Below are 21,329 nucleotides of genomic sequence, written 5' to 3' on the forward strand. Positions count from 1 at the left end.
TAAAGTGCAAACAAGGAATCAACAAACTGTTTACTTACTATTAGTATTTTTAACTGAATCATACAGATTCATTCATTTCAAAGCTATTTTTACTATCCTTAACAATATTCACCATAGTTATTTTTATCTCACTTTTTCAGGTTCAAGTACAGTTATAATCAGCTGCACTTTAAATAAATGTAAAAATTATATTAAAAGCTGCTTTTATTTTAATGGCTGAATTCACTGAGTGAGTCATTTTTTTATTGATTTCTAAAGCAGAGAATGAAGTCATGTAAGCATTGTGTACAGCATTTAGCCTCAATATAAATTATTGGGGCACAATGGTATAAAAGACTTAGTTTTAGTCCATAAATGTTATTTTCTAACCATAATGCTGCCCACACAATACTCATAGGACAGCAATCCCATGGGGAGCAGGCCACTGAAGCTCTTTGCCGTATAAGATGGCTGTTCAGTCTCTAATGGAAGGTTTTATGTAAGAAGAAACTTTTATTTAAAATATGCACCAGCTGCATGGATAATTACAGCCTTAGGGGGTTGTGAAGTAAATCATATGTAATATAGGCAAGATTCACAATAACACATACTGGCTTAAAAATATATCTCTTTTTCTGCAATTAATTTACATTATGTATGAGTTTCACTTTCTTAAACAATAATTGATAGATGTTCTAGTTCATCGAAATGCACCTGTTGCTGTTGTTAAGGCAAGCATTTCCTTATATCAGGTTTAGGTTTGAAATGTTTTTTTTTTTTTATTAATTTACCCACAAGTTTCTTCCAAGTGGAAATAATATTAACAAATTTTATAATGCCTCAAATTAAATCAAATAATCTTTAGGGGCATTCCAACCTGAAGACGCCGAAGATGGAGCTAAATTACCAAAGGAAACAAGCAAAAAGCTTCTCAGCAATTATAACGAAGGTTTGACGACCATGATGTTTAGAATCGTGTTCAGTTTTTTGTTTTATTATTGCTTAGTGAGAACGATCTGAACATGACATGCTGCCTTTAAAAAAAAGTTCAGTTCAATTTATAACCAATTAACACATCGTCTGAAGGAACTTTGCAGAGACAGCTCAATCACATCCTACATTAAGAATCATTTATTTATTTCAACATAAATAAAAACACATTTAATTTATAATTTTTGAGAAATGTCTGTTTGGTTTCCCAAACAAACCTCTTGGTTGAATATAAATAACTTTTAAATTAATTCTCACAGGGGTATTAATTACTTTTGGCTTAACTCTTTATATATCCCGTGAAGACATAGTTTAGTTTATTGATAATACATTTTGTAAATAGAAAAAGGGACTTACTTTAGTTGCCTTTGTTACGTCTTTAAGGAAGTGCCTTACATTTACTTACAAAGTAAGTTTGGCATAAAGAAACCTAATCTGTCTTCATTTAAAGTCATCCTGTTCTGCTTGGATTTCAACATAAGGAGAAATCAGAAGGTTCTTAGCAACCAGCTTAGGCTGTAGGTCGACAAAAGCATTGTCCTGTAACAATTTCAGAAGCAGCACAGCGTGAGGATGGAGGATTACTGTTCTGTTCACTGAGTAAATGACAGCATATAAAGGACAGCAAATGTAGACTAGTGGGATTTAACCAGCTTAGTTACATTTCAGAGTTCAGTCAGTGGTATCTGAGGATAGGCTTGTTTCTGTTTATGCAGCTATCAAAGCTACGTGGTTATATTTTTGTTTTTAAACTTTCATCAACTTCACACGCAGCTTTTGGTTCTCTTAGTCCTTTGAAAGCTTTTGCTGCAAGTCGTTTTAGATAAGTATGCCTGTTTAATAACTGAAAATGTAAATTAAGTATTTATTCCCGCTTTGTACATTATCTACAAAATGAATGTTTGGCTTATTTGAATACATATTAAACATTTTCCGTTACGCTGTTTTTGTTGTTTTTTGGTTTTAGCTGTAATAATATTTTCTGAGTTATAGAGCAGAAAGATGCAGGGAAACTGTAGAAAATTTAACAGCAAATAATAGTTACTGGTGCATTTGGTTTGAACTGTTTTTTGCAAAATATTTAACTCAGTCATATGATATTAATGGTAATTATTAACATATAATATCAATGTTTAAGAGAGTTGGACAAACTTATGGGGACATTGAACAGTAGTGAAATGTAAAAAGAAATGTCTATGTAATGCTGTTTGACAGTGACACAGGCAGGGCAGTTGCAGCGTATGGTTGCACTGCTAATGCTCCTCATTATTAACACGCCTGCTCTGTAATGTAAGGATGTCTGCAGCTCGTTTAGTCCTGAAGCAATAGAAATTTTTTGAGGCTCAGCAGATAGTGGCTTAGGACAATGGCAGAATGCGTAATCAGACGACTTAGTCCTGCATCGTCCAGATAATAAAACACCGTCAGTGTTTTTTTAACATGTTTAGATTATTTGCACAAGTACCTCTTTTTCTTTGCTTTTTCCATTCTCTTGTTCACACTGACATTACAGTTTAAGTCAGAACTGAAGGAGGATTATTGTCTGTGGAAGAGAAAATTACAATTGGCTGGAAAAATTGAGAACTCTCTCATGGGTGCCAGCAGCACATTGTTCTTGTTGTTTGGTCTGAGATGCGACAGTGGCAGGTGAAGTTGTTCATGGTCCTTTTTTGTCTCAGATAAACACCTGTCACAGATATGACAGCAGTGCTCATCAGCTCCCTTAGTGCAGAGGGAGCGCTGCGTACGGCGATGGAGCGGTGATGTACCACACTGTTAGGTTGCTTGTTTTAATTGGGCTCCCGTTCCTTCATAAGATGATATGCAGCGACTGCAGTGCCTAATGATGAACAGTCAGCTTTGCATAAAACTCGGCTGATAATTATTTACTATTTTTTCCAATCTTGGCACTGAGAAAGGATCCCGATTGTCAAGGATATTAGGGAATTTGCTAATGTAAAGAGAGTTGAATTTAAATACGCCATAAATGGTTTAAAAGCATTCTGCTCAGGCAGTAAAGATGATGCAGAAGTGCTTTTTAGATGTGAATATTGATGGTTTGATTCACTGTTTTGCCCCATTATTTTTCCTGTAGATTTCTTCCATTTACTCTTATATTTTCTTGCTGCTGTGCCTGATGAAATAGCTGTTTATTACTCTGCTAGTTGCATTTAAATAATGTGTTTTTTCCAGCTTTGTAGGCCATAACATCTCATTGACATGCTTAACATTTTCTCATCAGCATCAAAACAGCATGCTGTCCAAAAAGGTGTCGGTCTTGTGGTGTTTTTCAATGTTGTCTGATTTTATTTGGATTATTTGTACATATTCCTTTAAAAATCTGTACTGTCAAGAGACCTGTTCTACTATGATATATTAAAAAAATGGCTGTCCATTAGAAAGTAGGATAATGCTGATTATCTTTGATTTATTTTAAAGAATGCTTCTAGATTGTAGTTCTATATGTGCCATTATATTAACATAGATATATAAGATACAAATGTATAACATTACCCATTTGGTATAATCTAAAACAGAAATGTGCAATTATTCATACAGCTGCAAAACAATCGTATATTATTAGTTATAATGCTGTCTTTTATGCAGTGCTTGCAGTGCATATTGGTTGCACATGTGACCTTATTTTGTTTCTTGGGACCAATATTTCAAGTCTTTTCCAGAACAAAGTTATGATCTCTTTTTTTTTACCTCTGTGAAACACACAACATCACAGGACACATTAGTTTTCAATCTCCACCTGGCAACTCTGCTAGATCAGCCTGCATTAATTACTAATCAATTACCTTATAGGTGGATGCATTCAGTTTTAAAAATAGACTGTTGGTTACACTGACGACCTTGCCAGTTTTATTTGTCTACTAACACAGTTGTCATCTAAAAATTACTAACAAGATTTTTTTTTGTTTTTTGTGAGGCAACTTAATGTTGTTTATATTATAATTTTAAAAGCATCTTCGATCACACCCTGACAAAAAGAGAATACAAAGGTCATCTTCACTATGTAAAAATGTTTAAGTCGATTAAATATCTTACAGGACCTTGTAAAAAAAAAACACAGTGGTCTCAATCATTAGTGTGATGTATACTCCTGTTTCCATCATTAACTCCTTACTTAGAGATTTTGTTCATTTATTAATCAAAAGAAATTTGTTTTATTATATTTATTGCAGAAAAACTTCTGTTGACATAATTAAAAAACAACTACATTTCATTTTAAAGAACATGTACAAAAACCTTAGCAGCATTTTTAAAGGCATGTTCAGGAATGCTAAATGATAAGATCTTCTATAGCAGCAGTCATATTTCATTTTTAATTGTGTCATTTACTAACATTAAGTGATATTTTTTTAACTTAAAGACCTGAAACACAGAACCACAATCCTTTTCTTGTAAGGTGAATAAAGATTTTTGTCAAAGGAAAGAAATGCCACTTTCAGAACTCGTACAAGCAAAGATTTATTTCCTTGAAGAGCTCCAACAAAAATTGCCTTTCTCAACCAGTCATCGCTTATTGAAAAGCCCAGAAGTGTTGTTCAGTGACTTAAATGACAAGGCTGCTAACCAGTGTGCCTTGGTGCAGAGAGGCTTTTTTATCAAATAAAGACAGCAGGACTAGAGTAAAATGGATTGTGAGTTGATAATTGCTGTATCTCCTTTACCAAGGAATTCTGGCCTATCTTTGTTGTTGCAGTGTAATTGAATCACATCCTTTGATAAACTAGGAACCCTCTTCTTTGGAAGAATTTATGCTTTCGTGATGGCAGTAGATTTTCTTTATTTTGGTGTGCACTTTAGAAAAAAAAAAAAAAAACAGAAATCTATACTTAAAAGGTTTCTTAAAGCCAAATCAAGCTTTCTCTGAAAAATAAAAAAAACTTCCCTAAAGCATCAACAGGCATTATGAATCAGAAACTCAGACTTGGCACTTTGGATGCAAGGTAAATAATCTGGTCGTCTAATACTTGCATGCAATTTGCAGCATCCCATTCTTGAGAAGAAGAGGATTACTTTCTAAGAATTGCTTTGCCTTCTGTCTGTTGTTTCTCTGTCCTCTGCAGGCATCATGGACTCGGCCTGAGCAGCACAAGGTATTCTAAATGCATGGCTTTTTCCTCCACCCATCCATCATTCATGTCAGGAAAAGTCTAATTCAATTCCGAATGGATGCAGATCAAAATTCTTGATCAAAGGAGGGTCAGCGAAAGAACATAATGCTGAGAATGATGCAGTCGAAAAATAGGCTTGTGGAATTCTCTCATTTTTGGGTTTATTTCTGCTTTGGCCTGAACAGTTTTAGTCCCTCAGTGCTTTCCAAAAGCATTGATACACCTTCGATTCTGACAAGTTTTCTGTTTTCTTGCAACCATAAACCTATATATATATATATATATATATATATATATATATATATTATAAAGCCAAAAGACAACCCTGCGAGTTATGTTGCTACAAGTCCTGTATCAAATTTTTGACCTAGGATAAAAACCAATCCTTCTTGTTACCCTGAAAACATCATCCCCCCTTAAACAGTGTTGGCAGCATTCTGCTGTGGTTTTGTTTTTGATGGAATGAAACATTATTAGTAGTAACTGTTTAAATGTTACCCTGTTTCCATGATGGGTCCTTGACACGTCCTTCGCTACTAACCGACAGGTCTGTGGGGGTAATGTGCTCCACTACTTCTGGGTGCTAACTTTTTTTGTCTTTGGATTTAAACATAAATCTTGTCTTTTTGATTTTGTTTCCATTTCATTTTAATATTATGGTATATAGTGCATAACCCAACGAAAGAAACAACAAAAGTACGAATAAATTTTGCTGGACTGCTCTGAGAATGTCTGATGATGATGCAGTAGTTTAATGGGAAAATGTAAAAAGCATCAAAATTGTCTCAGAAAAATCATAAAACATTTTTAAACATGTGTTATCAGCGTTCTTTAGTGAGTTAAGGATAGAAAAAGTAATTTTAGTATCATAATTACATTATTTATGGAAACCCGGATTTTTATCTGGTTGCGCATGCACAAATGAGCTGATGGTACGGATTGTGCTTCCAGGACGAATTAGGTAGCAACACCACTCAAGGGGCTGGAATTGGGCGGAAATTTGGCTGGAAACCGGAGGCCAATCAGCTACTTTTCAGCCATTAGGGGAACTTATAAACTGTTACTACTGTATATATTAAAAAACTAAACATTTTAATGTTATTGTTATTTAGGGTGGTCTGTCTTACCAAATATAATTAAAAGACAGTGAGGTTTTGTCTGGAAGATAAAAAAAAAATGTGTAAAAGTTGAAGGAATGTGAAAACTCTTTTTAGTGTTTTTCCTGGAACTCATCCTAATCAAACATCGTCGATACAATTTCCTTCAGGTATATTTGATTAATCCAATGCTGAATATAAAGAGCTTTATACAGTAGTATCTCTTCTTTTAAATCTTTTTTCTTTCATGCATATCTGTAACTACTACTGTTCTCTATCAACTTTATAGTACATCTTTGAAAATTATTATTGACATCCATATGTGATATTGATTATAACTGATTCTTTGATTTTAAAAAGTTGAAATATCTCTGTTCAGTAGAATAGTATCAGAATAAGGTGCTTGCAGAAAGGAAATGTGAAAATTAGCTAAAGAAAGGACCAGAGCACTAAAGTTTTTCTCCAAATTAGTTTAATATTGAATTTGTTCTCCATACACGAGAAAATTGGTGAGAATATATCTTACATCTATACGCAACATGGAGTGAGACAAGGAGATCTTATTCCATTACATTTTTTGTTACGAGGTGTTCTTGCAAATTGTGTCTCTGATCCTCTGCTTTTTGTGGAGAAACTGTACTTCAAGTAAATCAATGCTGTTCTCTCAGGTCACTGTGTGTCCTGGAATAGCCTTGCTATTTTAGTATTGAAGGTGTTCTAAACAAATATAATCTAACAGTGCTGAAAAATACTGCATTTTAGTGCTCAAAGTTTCCAAATGAAGTTGGTATTTTATCAGGTCAAATCACTATTTGATACGTTGATCAGATGAGATTTTTTTTAATCTCCAGATATCTACAATAACTACCAAAACTAAATAGAGGCTCCTTCTTGAAACCTGAAAATGTTTGCATTAAAAATAAAAAGTTATGCATGAATAATTATTTCAAGTAAAAAAAAAAAAAAAAAAAAAAGAAGAAGAATGACTCATTCTTGCCATCTGGATTCATTTCATGACGATTCTTCTGCAAATAAAAAAATAAAGCCATTATATAACAATTTAGTTTTGGCTTTAAGATGTATAATCTCTGCTAGACGCAAATGCAGATTCACTACAGATTCCACAAGGCTTCTTGATATATATTTCTACATTAAGTGTATTTCAGTGAAATCCGGGCTTGCAAATGACTTTTCCAGTAGGGTATTTGAAGCACATGTGGTTTCTGGTCATGAGCTCTCTGGATTTCATTAATGGATGAGGCAATAATAATTTTCACTTTCTGACATAATGATATGCTTTTTCAGTTCACCTGCGCTCTGAGTTGATCAGTGTGTGTCTCTCTGCATGACATCCAATTACAAATCACACGGGAGGGAGCGCGGAGCACTGGGAGAATACTGAGTGTGTTCGTTTAATAAGCTGTGCGGTGGAAGGTCCATTTGTATGCGGGACTATTTTATATTTGATGAGACATGAGTTTTAACTTGTCCAGCGTGTAGTGTCAAATTGATGTTTTGAGGTTGCTCAGAATTGTCTTTCATTTTGAGACAAATTTCTCAAAATGCTCGGTCAGTTTAGCTTTATTAGTAATGTGTGCTAAAAATCTTGTGGTTTTTTTTACCTACTGTCTTAGAGCAGCATTTCACTTTGTCATTAAAAACTATATCTTTAGCTTTTTAGAATTCATATATCCAGAGAAAACATAACTTGGTTTATTTTCTACATTTAAAAAAGTGAAACATACTGTATGCCATAAGATATATTTTACACAATTATCTACTTTATAGTTAGTTTTGAATAATTTGACCTACAGCTAAAAGAAAATTAGAAAGTGGCATAACTTTTTTTTCTCAGTTAAATGATTGCTGTCACACCTTGAGGATTTGTCAGTTATGTCTGGTCGCACATGCCCGAAAGAGCTGAACGGATTGTGCTTCTGGGACATATTGGGTAGCGACACACCACTCAAGGGGCTGGAATTTGGAGGAAAGTTGGCTGGAAACCTGTAGCCATTCAGCACATGAAAAATAAGGCAAAAACGCTGACATACGTTGGACAAGTTATGGGTCAGTTTTGTATAAAGTATGCTCATACGTGAGCCATACTTTACAAGTACGTCATTTGATCGTAGACAAACGTTGAGTGTAAGTTATTCATAAGTCGTGGGATCTAGCTTATAGAAAACCTATGAGTAACTTTTATATAACTTATGAGTAACTTATCAAGAATTTATTTCCAACACAAATCAAAGTATTTGAGGTGTTCCAGATGACCGCCGAGCGGTTTTCTTATTTACAGCTATTGTATAATGACGTATTGGCAGCATTTTGGTATGAACGGGGGCTCACAGGAGGAAATGGTCTGTACTCCTCCAGACTTCATCCGCATTAAGGGGTGAGCATGAAGGTGAGCGTGATGGATCCTCCCTGCGTTCATGCCCCCAACCAACAAACTTCAAATACAAACCTTCTTTCTTTCTTTTTTCTATTTAATATTATAATATTCTTTCTTTCTTTTTTGGAGGGGGGGGGGGGGGGGGGGGGGGGGGGGGGGGGCAGTAAACAGCAGCTAGGTTAATACCGCGATCAAATAAGTCTTTTTATTCAGACCGGGCACCTCCGGGTGCATTGCTGCCGTCCTCAGGACACTGGCTTGTGACATTTCATGGGCATTACTCTGCCGTGGGTTATGCATAAGTTAGGCTGTGGTTGGACATAAGTTCTGGACTCGTTATGAATACTCTATGTATACGCCCTTAATTGATAAAATACATAGAAAGTTCATCGTAAGCCAGCGTTCTAGAAGATTCTGGGATGTCAGACATACGCTGGCTAAATTGTCAAGGTGTGACAGGGGCTTAATACCCCAGAAATTTCATACAAGAACATGTCTGAAAAGCAGCTTGTCAATTGTTTTGTTTGGCCCTTAATCTCTATTTAAAAATGGCCCAAATCCTGCTGCCAAGTGCTGGCAACAGCTGCACCAGACATCTAGCAAACAAAGTTTGATACACGCATTGAGTCAACTATGCTAAAAAGAGCAAATGTTTGCAAAGAGTGACCCACATACCCTCCAGTAAAGATGAGAAGAAATACAACTTTCTTTTTATGTTTTCTATCTTAAATGAGGTACATATTCATCCCCGGACAGCTGTGGACATGTGGCCTGCTTACTTTGTTGATTAGAAGTTCACAAGTAAAAAGGAAAATACTATCAAAGCTGACCTTGTGTTATCAAATATAAGAAAAAGGGAAGCCAGTCAGTTTAGACCAACACAAATATTCCGCTTCAGGATTCTGGCCCAGATGGCAAAACGTTTTAAAAAATGACTGTCAGGTAACCTAGGTCAGGTAGGCAAATGAAGCATTCAATACCACCGTCATATAACCTGATGTTTGTACATTGGGCACTGCTAGCAGGGGTGATATTTTGATGGAGATTAAATTAAACCTAATCTTCATAACACTTATTAGCAGAAGAAAATATGAAACTTAACATTTCCTAATAAATAGCTGCACTGAAGTTAGACCTGATCAAACACAGTGGAACAACAACAGCAGATGAAGACTCCCCAAATCATGAATGAAAGAACATTCTGTACCAGACCTCAGGCAACTTGGATTCTAACTCCCTCCATTTTCAGCTAAATGGTGGGAACTAAATTTACCAAATAAATGTATAATTGACATTCATATGAAGGAAGTGTTAAGGCCATTGCAACAGACACATAATTAGCTGACCTTAAATTGCAGTCCATACCATGTGAATCTCCCCAAACTGTGGATTTATACGACCTTATGCTCGGCAATTTCCTTATGTAGACCATTACATAACATTTCTGTGTAAATCCTTTTGCACATTCTTGCTGGATTTTCAATTACTGGAAGATAACGTATGACAATTAACATAACTGCTTCAAATACATTTTATTGTGTTTAAGATTCAGCATACAGTGAGTTTTATTTTATTTTATTTTTTTAACAAATTGCTTAATGGAATAGCTTTTTAATTATATATACATTATATAGTATATATACACCGTTTAACTAAAATACTTATGTATACTTATAATACTTATTTAGGGGTTTTTTTGCACTTAAAGGAATTCTATCAGATGAGAAAGCCTTCATACATTGTGGCTTTTTTTTAACTACTGTTGGCCCTAATGCCTATATGCAGTGGCATGTTGCATAAATGCAGCGTTTGAAAACAGCACCACAGGGGTCGACGGAGATAGCTATCTGCACAGGGGTCAGAAAAAAGGGTAGTGTGTGTTATGTAAGTGTCCCTCTGCTCTCGCTACCCGCTATGCATAATAAATGCCCCAGACATGCTTTGTGTGTATAATTTGAATACAAACTAACACTGTTTCTTTTAAATGCCTTCCCAGGCAGGGCCCTAATTCACTCTGTGTTAAAGCATTCAGCCATTGTTTTCTTTTCAATTTGGATCAAAGCCATAAAGCCATAAGAGACATTCAGATACTCTGTTCTAGCACCTTGGTGAGAGAACAAAGGCACAGGAAATTGTATAGAATACAAAAGTAAGATGTTCATGAAGAAAATTGGAACATCGTACAGATGTCTTTTATTTGGCTTTGGTGTGTTTGGATTTGATTATATCTAAGATATCATCTGGTTATGAGATGTTTCAATTTGTTTGATTTTTTTAATAAAAAGTAGCTCTTGGAAAGCAGAAACCACACACAGCCTGTTTTAGTCTAAGTGATAAAAACTGAATCTGTTGGCTGGAATGCAGCATGTGATGCAGCTGCACAGATCAAGTTCTTCCTACTAGGTTTTCTGGGGAATGGAGTTCACAATTAAGCATCTCATCAGGACACTTTCTGCGCTGCCTATCATGGTATTGGATTTCTGCGTGTCTTGATGTCGTCTTTTCATCACTGAAGCAGGAATAAGTGCTGGAAAAAAATATACAACTAAAATGTCACAAATGATGTAAGCAGTGGGGAAGCAAGTAACTGGCGGAGACAGAGATGATGCAAAAACACCAGTCAGCTGGTGTAGAAATGCAAGCGTGGGACATCCTGTCTGCAGCTGTGCATCAGCATATTTCACAAGTTTGTAAAGCTGCCATGTGAAAAGCTCTAGATGGTCCTAATGCTGTCTTCCATCAATTATTTATCAGCTCCCCTACCTTGTCATCTGCATCCCTGTGTTTCCATGTCTCTCTACTGAGCTGTTCACCTCTTTTGTTGAAGTCCATTCTTTTTATTAAAGGCTGGCTTACTTTTCTTTCTTCTTTCAGGTTAAAATCATCTTTTTGCAAAATAGTTTAATGTGACGATGCTGTAATACCATGAATGAACTGATATGTTTCCTTTTACACCAAACTTTTTTTTTCTGGCACTATTTAGAGCCCAGATGGAAATGTGGTTGTAAGGAGTGATGCTCGTGTGTCCTCCCTCACTCTGAAGTATGTCAAGTATACAGATGCTGGTCAGTATCTCTGCACAGCACGCAGCGCCATTGGAGAGGATGAACAAATTGCTTATCTGGAGGTCCGCTGTAAGTATTTCCTAGTTTTTTAGCAATCTGATAAATATTTACAGTGGGGAAAATTATGTTTAGGTGTACTTACAGTCACAATGAGCATTAATGTAGTAGATTATTTGGGTGTTTATTTATTGTTTTGATTAAAAATTCTAATAAGAAAGTGACATCCCCTTGGGGAGCCAACTGCTTCCCAAGGGGATGGGTTAAATGCAGAGGTAAATGTCTCCATTGTGAGATCAATTAAGTTAAATTATTATTGTCTTTTTTTAATATAGGTTTGAAAGCCTTACTTCCACTTCTTGAATCACAAATTTGGGATATTTTAAATAGATTAACCAGTCTGTATCTCCCTTGAACATATAACCTTTCTTTTGGAGATGTTTCTGCTATCCATTGAAGCGGCGGCAAACTTTAATAGTAGTAGATGGTTAACTTTGTGTAGAAGCTTCTTAAGGTTGTTTTCTAAAATAGTTGGTCCCTCTTAGTTATTACTTAGAATGTTTGCTGAGATATGTAGGTACATGATTTCATTTCATTTAATTTGTAAAAATTAGTAAAGTAGTTTTTGCTTTATAATCAGTATTATATGTTAGACTGTTGGACGATCATCAGTACTTTTGACTGAGACGGGTAATCATGGTAAGAAAATGCCCAAAGTAAACTGACTTAGTCACTGTATCCCCCAACAGTGAAACAGGCTGTCTTCATTTAGTGCTCTTGCCCTGATAGGAATACCTTTTTTAGCGACATTAACAGCAAGGCCATTGTTTTAGCACAGATTTGTACAATTTGTCCTATGAAATTATAGGTGTTTTAACTGTTTATGTTTTGTTCAGTCCCTTTATCTTTCATCACCTTAAAAAGCTAAAGATTTGCCAACAAATCTTGACTGCCAGCAGTTGATCAATCTACCAATTTGAAACATTTCAGTCCCTAGTGCATGTGCGTGATGGATTCTTACTCTTTGGATTACTGAATATAAAACCTTTAATACATTGAATCATTTGTCTATATCGCCTTAAAGAATTTACATTAACATCTTATCATCTTATCTTATTAATATAAGTTAAAAGATATTTTTTATCTGTTTTCTCAAACACGTTTTGCACTCCTAGATACGCCTAAGATCCATGGAACAGTCGCAGTTTACACCTGGGAAGGAAATCCGGTCAATATCAGCTGTGAGGTCAAGGCTTTTCCCACTGATGTGTCAATTGTTTGGCTGAGAGATGGACTGCAGCTCCCAAACTCAAACACAACCAATATCAAGATCTTCAGAACTCCTTCATCCAGCTACCTACAGGTAAACTGACTTTAAAGAGCATTTGGCAACGTAAAGTAAACATACATAATGCATAGACAATGTTCTTCCATGTGCACAGACAAATCCCAGACCCCCCACCACCTTGTGTCATCAAGATTTCATGAGCACAAGTTGGAGTGAGGGGGGTTTCTTTCAGCCTCATTGTGAAAAAAAGCATGAATAATTCAGCAGCATAAAGGCTCACAGCAGCACATACAGTAGAAATCTTTAGGTTACTCTAACGGACAAACACAAAGGTCACCTTCATAAGGTTTGACACATATGTTGGTTCGTGAGTTTTGCCTTCATACTGTATGTTTACTCTTCTATTTTTCTCCACCCTTCAGATTACTCCTGAGTCTGAAAATGATTTTGGAAGCTATAACTGCACCGCCTCCAATGAGATGGGCACCGAGTCCAAGGAGTTCCTGCTCATTCAGGCTGGTCAGTGATAAGGCTGTGGTTTAAACCTCACAACAGCATTAGACCACAACATTTAAATATATGATATATACAAGTCAGTACAGTATGTTGCAAAAGCATTTTATTGCAAATTATGGTAAGAGCTCTAAGACATGTATTTACCTTTGTAATAGCAGTAAACCTAATTAAAACCAAGTAGTGAATTAGATATTGGTTTGTTCTGGGCTGTGAAACAGATTCTAAACTCTTTGTATTAGAATGTTTGTCCGTGACATTCACCATGAGACAAAAAGCAGCTCTGTTTGTTTAGATGGAAGATAAATTTAGATAAAAGACATTAGATCATCTATCAGCATTGCTTATCTCTTTCTTGCATCAAAGACGTTTGTGCAGTGTGGAAAAAAATGTCGTTTTGTACTGTTCATCTGCAGAAATTCGCTGAATGCTTTGTTAGAAAAAGGGCAGTTTAATTACGTTGCACGGTGAGATGAGTGTATTTTTCTCCTTAAGACAAGAGGGAGAGAGAAAATGCCAATTTTAAGCCACCGTCTGAAATGAACAGCTTGGGGAAAAAGAAAAAAAAAAAGAAGCATTTTTCACTTTAGGCAGAAACCTGTGGAAGCGCAGTAATTACAGTGTTCCTTTTTACCTCCCAGATCAAAGTGATGCACAACAGAATGGGGCTCACGTCAGAGTCTTGGAATCCTACAAAGCCAGCAGAACTCGGATATTACTGTTTTAATTAGTTAAACAGTTTTAATAATATAATTTTCTCTGTAATGGATGGAGAAGTGGGTGGGGAGCAATAACTTTTTTTTGCTGGTAATTTTAACAAAGGAGAATTGTAATTTAAACCCTATTTCCTGCTACGAACAGTATGTACCTCATATCCCAGATAGCTCCTTTTCCCATAAAGGCTAAAATTAATATTTGTATATTACTGAACACTCGCTGTTTATAGTTGAATATTTTCATGTTTTGGAAACACTGAGTAATCTGTGACTTACTGATGGGGGATTAATGTAACTACAATCTTAGTTTAGGCTCCCAAGGGCTATTTATTAAGACTGTTAAAAGCCTGCTTAATTTTTTGTGACTTTGTTTTATATTTTACATCAAGAGAGGTGTATTTTTATTTTATTATAATTTTTTTTTTTATGCTTCTCTGGAGCTTTTTTCCTGGATTTCCACCCTTACCTTTACTACACATTCTACCCTTTACTGTATGTCCATTGTTTCTGCTTCAAACAGAGAAATAAAACCATCTGAGTTTGGATAACAGAAGTCGTTTAGTTTTAATTAAAATAGGGTCCAGGGTTTTAAACTTATAAATCATTAAGTTAGTCACTTCTACAAACAGTATATCGTATTTAAATGCCTTGTGGTTCTTTTAAAGATGGGGTGAAACCATTAAAGCATTTTTTTTCCTGTCTTAAATTACCATCAATACTAGGTTCTTAAGATATTCAGATACTAACTCCATCCATCCATCTTCCTCCGCTTATCCGGGGTCGGGTCGCGGGGGCAGCAGCTTAAGAAGGGAGGCCCAGACTTCCCTCTCCCCAGCCACTTCTTCCAGCTCTTCAGGAGGAACCCCAAGGCGTTCCTAGACCAGCCGAGAAACATAGTCTCTCCAGCGTGTCCTGGGTCTTCCCCGGGGCCTCCCCCCTGGGGACGTGCCCGAAACACCTCACCAGGGAGGCGTCCAGGAGGCATCCTAAACAGATGCCCAAGCCACCTCAACTGGCTCCTCTCGACGTGGACGAGCAGCGGCTCTACTCCGAGTCCCTCCCGGATGACCGAGCTTCTCACCCTATCTCTAAGGGAGAGCCCAGCCACCCTACGGAGGAAACCCATTTCGGCCGCTTGTATCCGCGATCTCGTTCTTTCGGTCATGACCCAGAGTTCATGACCATAGATGAGGGTAGGAACGTAGATCGACCGGTAAATCGAGAGCTTCGCTTTTTGACTCAGCTCTCTCTTCACCACGACGGACCGGTACAGCGCCCGCTTCACGGCAGATGCTGCACCAATCCGCCTTTTGAGTCTCAAAGAGGATCTACTTTGTTGCTTTTCTATCCTTCTAAACTCTATATTCTAACCAATTTTAGGTAAGGTATTCTGTTTATTGAAAAGTGTTATTGATTGTTTTTGATCGATGCTGCACTGCTTGCTATATATATATATATATATATATATATATATATATATATATGGCAGCTCCAACGACTATGGGAATTATGGCAGCTCCAACAACCATTGTCGTCATTGACAAAGAAACAACTACTAACACAGTGTTCCAACATCCGCAAACGGCAGCTCCTTTCACAGCTAGAAATTGACGAGGTACAACTGACATGCTGCGGCAAGGGGGAGTCAGGACAACAGGTCAGTAGGGAAATATCATCATCCCAACACACAGAGATTGGGCCCCCAGCCCCAACTACAACAGGCCCACTAAACGTAAGGGCAGCTGACCTGCGACAGCAGATCATAACGAAACTGGATCCCCTAGTACGACGACCAAGACTGCCAAGGCTAAGTGACAGAGTACCCTCTGAAAGCCTTCTAGAAGATGTAAATGCAGCACTACATACTATCCCTACTAAGGACATCACTGAAACCAATGAGCTGACCTATGCCACAGCTACAGTGATCCTAGAGATGCTTGGCCATAAGATAAACACCACAGGCCACAAAGCAGAGCCCCCATGGAGAAGAAGGCTGGAAGCCAAGATCAAGGCAACACGAAGAGAGGTTAGTCAGCTCTCAGACCTGCAGAAAGGTGTAGGGAAGAGGTTACCTAAGTACAACAAGCTGTCGATCCCTGAGGCTCTGGAAACTGCCAAGCAAAGACTCGCCGCCCTGGCCACCCACCTAAAGAGATACAAGGGAGAAGCAGAAGCCAGGAGAATAAACCAGGTGTTCTCCACCAACCCATCCAAAGTGTACTCACAGTGGCAGGGTAATTCAAGATCAGATCCACCCAGGGCTGAGACTGAACAGTACTGGAGAAACATATGGGAGAAGGAGGCATCCCACAACACCAATGCTCAGTGGCTGGAAGATCTAAGAACAGATCACAGCAATCTCCCAGAACAAGAACCAGTAACCATTACAACGGCAGATGTCCAAGAAAGAGCGGCAGGTTTGAAGAGCTGGACAGCACCAGGCCCTGACATGGTCCACACCTACTGGCTGAAAAAACTAACCGCACTTCATGCACGCCTCGCAGCACAAATGAACCAACTGCTGATGGATGGGACCCACCCAGAATGGCTAACCCAAGGACGGACAATCCTGATCATGAAGGATCCGCAGAAGGGAACAACCCCATCCAACTACCGGCCAATAACTTGCCTATGTACAACATGGAAGCTCCTGTCAGGCATCATAGCGGCTAAGATGAATAGGCACATGGCTCAATACATGCACCCTGCCCAGAAGGGAATAGGAAGCAACACCAGAGGAGCCAAGCACCAGCTACTAGTGGATAGAGCAGTCACCCGAGACTGTAGGACCAGGCAGACAAATCTGTGCACTGCCTGGATTGACTATAAGAAAGCCTATGACTCAATGCCACATACATGGATACTGGAATGCCTGGAAATGTACAAGATCAACAGGACTCTAATAGCCTTCATCAAGAACTCAATGAAGCTGTGGAAAACAAGTCTGGAAGCCAATGCAAAGCCAATAGCACAAGTCACCATCAAGTGCGGCATATACCAAGGCGATGCACTATCCCCGCTGCTGTTCTGCATAGGCCTTAACCCCCTCAGCCAGATCATCACAAAGACTGGCTACGGATACCAATTCCGAAGCGGAACAATCATCAGTCACCTCCTCTACATGGATGACATCAAGCTGTATGCCAGGAGTGAGCGAGACATCGACTCACTGATCCACACTACCAGGATCTACAGCAACGACATTGGGATGTCATTCGGACTGGACAAGTGCGGTCGCATGGTCTCAAAGAGAGGGAAGATGATCAGAACCGAGGGGGTTGAACTACCAGAAGGCCACATAACAGATGTTCAGGACAGCTACAAATACCTTGGGGTGCCACAGGCTAACGGAAACCACGAGGAGATGGCAAGAAAGACTGCCACAGCTAAATACCTACAAAGAGTAAGGCAGGTCCTGAAAAGCCAGCTGAATGGGAAAAACAAGATCCAAGCCATCAACACATATGCCCTACCAGTCATCAGATACCCCACTGGTATAATAAACTGGCCAAAGGAGGAGATAGAGGCTACTGACATCAAGACGAGAAAGCTCCTCACAATGCATGGAGGGTTCCACCCCAAATCCAGCACTCTGAGACTGTACACCAAGCGTAGCGAGGGAGGCCGAGGGCTAGTGAGTGTCAAGACCACTGTCCAGGATGAAACAACTAAGATCCAGGAGTACATCAGAAAGATGGCCCCCAAAGACAAATGGCTTGGTGAGTACCTCAGGCAGGAGAAAACCGAAAATGAGGACAAGAAAGAGGAAGGAGAACCATCATGGAGGGACAAGCCGCTGCACGGCGTATACCACAGACAAATAGAAGAAGTGGCTGATATCAAAAAATCCTACCAGTGGCTGGAAAAGGCTGGACTGAAGGACAGCACAGAGGCACTAATCATGGCAGCACAAGAACAGGCACTCAGTACAAGATCAATAGAGGCCGGGGTCTACCACACCAGGCAGGACCCCCGATGCAGACTGTGCAAAGATGCCCCTGAAACAATACAGCACATAACAGCGGGGTGTAAAATGCAGGCAGGAAGTGCATACATGGAACGCCACAACCAGGTAGCTGTCATAGTGTACAGGAACATCTGCCATGAGTATGGGCTGGAAGTCCCAAGGTCAAAATGGAAGACACCTCCTAAGGTAGTTGAGAATGACCGAGCTAAGATCCTATGGGACTTCAAGATCCAGACTGACAAACAGGTGATGGCTAACCAACCAGACATCGTGTTGATCGACAAACAGCAGAAGAAGGCAGTAGTGATAGATGTGGCAATCCCAAGCGACAGCAACATCAAGAAGAAAGAACACGAGAAGCTTGAGAAATACCAAGGACTGAAGGAGGAGCTAGAAAAGATGTGGAAAGTAAGAGCAGCAGTGGTGCCAGTGGTAATTGGAGCACTGGGGGCTGTGACCCCCAAACTGGGAGAGTGGCTACAGCAGATTCCAGGTAAAACATCAGAGGTCTCTGTCCAGAACAACGCAGTCCTAGGAACAGCTAAGATACTGCGCAGAACCCTCAAACTCCCAGGCCTCTGGTAGAGGACCCGAGCTTGAGGATGACACATACCACCCCACGAGGGGTGAGAAAACAGTTTTTTTTTTTTTTTATATATATAATGTATGCACTGTGTAAATTCAAAAGCGGCAAAACTGACTGTTCCCTTGGGATTTAGAGATTTTATTTTGCATTTCCCCCAAATAGATTTGCAACTGCATCTCTCTTCCCGTCAGATGCTGAATTGTCTTCTTGTCCAAATCCGTCCTCCAAACTTCTTTTTAGGCCTCTCAAAGAGCCCACTACCCTATTGTGAACAATGAAGTGCTAAACTTCTCCATGTCATTACAGATTACAGCCGAAATTCATCTATCAAAACCAAAACACGGCCTCTAACTTCTGCCAGACAAGAGCAATGTCCTGGTATAAAGCTGGTATTGTGAATCATTCGGTTGCTAAGGCAGTTGCAATAGCGCGTTCTCTGATTTCACTGAACTATATGATCAAATGTTTTGCCATTTATTTATTATAACCCTCAACTCCTTGCTGTGAAAAAATGAAAGCTCTATTCCTTTTATTAATTAACTCTTCACCCCACCTTTAAAGAGCTCCGTTTCTCACTGTAATGGAAGAACAGGTACTAAAAGAGCTGAGAGGGTAAAATCTTGTGGTTTCTGTGGCTAAAGCAATATATTTTTTATCATTTTACAGAGGTTCCATCAGCTGTAGTATTCAATGAGGTGAGGCCTTTCTCCACCACTGCTCTGATCCAGTTTGGGGAGCCAGAATCTCTCGGAGGCGTTCCTGTTCTGAAGTACAGAGCTCAGTGGAGGATGCAGGGCAGGGGCAGTTGGATTCAGAAGGTCTACGAGGTCACAGATGGTAAAAGCACATTTAAAAACAGACCTAATAGTATTAGAATAGGTTTTATGTTCCTTTGTCAATATTTTGTCAAACTTAAAAAACTGGTGAAATAAAAAAAATAAAAAAAAGTTAGTTCCTCTCAATAAATGGATTAAAAAAACAATACAGACCTTATACTTTTACCGTAATAAACCACTTCAAGGTTTAATTAGAATTCTGCAGAAATTAGACCAAATTGTGCAATTATCTAACAGTTATGTCTATAGTTGCCGAATAAATCATCACAGTAAAGCTCTATTGCTGAATGTAAAATAAGTGAAATGTTTTAAAGTGAATGAGTTCAGAAAAAAACACTGCATTGCTCAATGTTATTGGGTCACAATTCGTTAGATCGATAAATACTTAAAAATGGAAGAATTTGAAAAAAGAAATTACACATTGTAACTGAGTATGGTTTAGTATTGTAGTATAGTATTTCTGTGTTAAATATCTTAATATTGAAATAATTATTGTTTATCATAATTTGAAACATAATAACCTTTTACTCAAATTCGATGCGTGTGTTAAAGAAACATCTGAAAGATGAAATAGAATTTGGTAATTTCTGTATTAATTGCATATATTTTAGCTCTTATGATAATCAATTACTTGACAAATGAATTCTTTGCTTGATTGTGGAGTATTAGGCCATTGTCACTATTATTCTTGTTTTCATATAGGGTGTATCTGGAAACGGATCAATCAGTTGTTTAAATGTTTTTTTTTTAGGTAGAAATGAGAATCCAACTAATCAGTATCTGCCTCTGTGCCAATTCATTATGCATGTATTGTTGGAACAGGGGATTTTCTTTATTGTTGTGCTCATCAAAATTATCAAGGTGTTCTCAACAGAAATTGCACCGTCTTTGATAATGTAACAGGATTCATCAATGAAGTGACAATTACGGGCCTGAAGCCAGAGAGCCGCTACGAGGTGAAGCTTTCAGCCATTAATGGCAAGGGTGAAGGAGAGAGCAGCCCTGTCCAGTTCTTCAAGACGGAGCCTGTTCGTAAGTGCACAGTTTACAACACAGTGTAAAGCTTTTATCCACTTTTAGTTTTTTAAACCTATAACCTGCAGAGGATTTATATAAACACATTATTGGCTGGTGTCAGAGATGTTTGGACAGTTTAACTTATAAAAAGGTTTAATTTAAAAGACATTTGCAGTCCTTCCTTCTCAACATGTCTGCAGGAATTTTGTCAGCTGCTGTATTTGTCATTTTTACTTCTCCACAGGAACATGTAATCATCTAGGAAATCATAAAGCAGTTATTTAAAACCATCCTTATATATTTATTACTCCGATAATTCCTTGATGAATTTGTCAGAAAGCATAGTTGCTTACCAAAGTAGTATTTTCACATAAATTATTGTCCAGTTTATAACAATAGGATTTGATTTCCCTCCTCTTTAATGCACCACACAGCGACTGAAGCCCAACCAGTAGCATAGTACTGAAGATATTTTGGCATTCAAACATTTCTTACCAGTCTGGGAAGGATTTACTGAAGTGAAAAGTTGATCTGTTTTAGTAGATTCATTCAAAAGTTGAAACTTGTATTTTTTAAAGGATTATCACACCCAGTTCATATATCTAAGGCTTTATCAGTTTGCATCATGATGATTGTCGCTTGCAGCTATCCATCCATCCATCAATTTTCGATTACACTTATCCCTATTGGGTCGAGATAGGTGCTGGTGCCTATCTCCAGCTATCATTAGGCGAAAAGGAAGGTTACACTCTGGAC

The 21,329-nt window shown here is 38.1% G+C and overlaps 1 protein-coding gene across 19 annotated transcripts in view; it reads left to right on the top strand.

The window, feature by feature from the left end:
* Positions 1 to 21,329, top strand: part of ncam1b (neural cell adhesion molecule 1b) — a 126,439-nt gene that overhangs the window by 85,912 nt on the left and 19,198 nt on the right. For 14 of the 19 annotated variants that reach the window (XM_038303423.1, XM_038303413.1, XM_038303414.1 and 11 more), the window contains 6 exons: positions 5,049 to 5,078; positions 11,572 to 11,722; positions 12,826 to 13,013; positions 13,361 to 13,457; positions 19,387 to 19,557; positions 20,460 to 20,588. In XM_038303423.1, the coding sequence (XP_038159351.1) occupies positions 5,049 to 5,078; positions 11,572 to 11,722; positions 12,826 to 13,013; positions 13,361 to 13,457; positions 19,387 to 19,557; positions 20,460 to 20,588 (766 nt within the window). The remainder of the gene's footprint in view (positions 1 to 5,048; positions 5,079 to 11,571; positions 11,723 to 12,825; positions 13,014 to 13,360; positions 13,458 to 19,386; positions 19,558 to 20,459; positions 20,589 to 21,329) is intronic. The other 5 variants (XM_038303416.1, XM_038303419.1, XM_038303424.1 and 2 more) reach the window with 1 other exon arrangement.

Source organism: Cyprinodon tularosa, unplaced genomic scaffold (genome assembly GCF_016077235.1).
Source record: "Cyprinodon tularosa strain WSP-4 unplaced genomic scaffold, ASM1607723v1 ctg51, whole genome shotgun sequence".
NCBI lineage: Eukaryota > Metazoa > Chordata > Actinopteri > Cyprinodontiformes > Cyprinodontidae > Cyprinodon > Cyprinodon tularosa.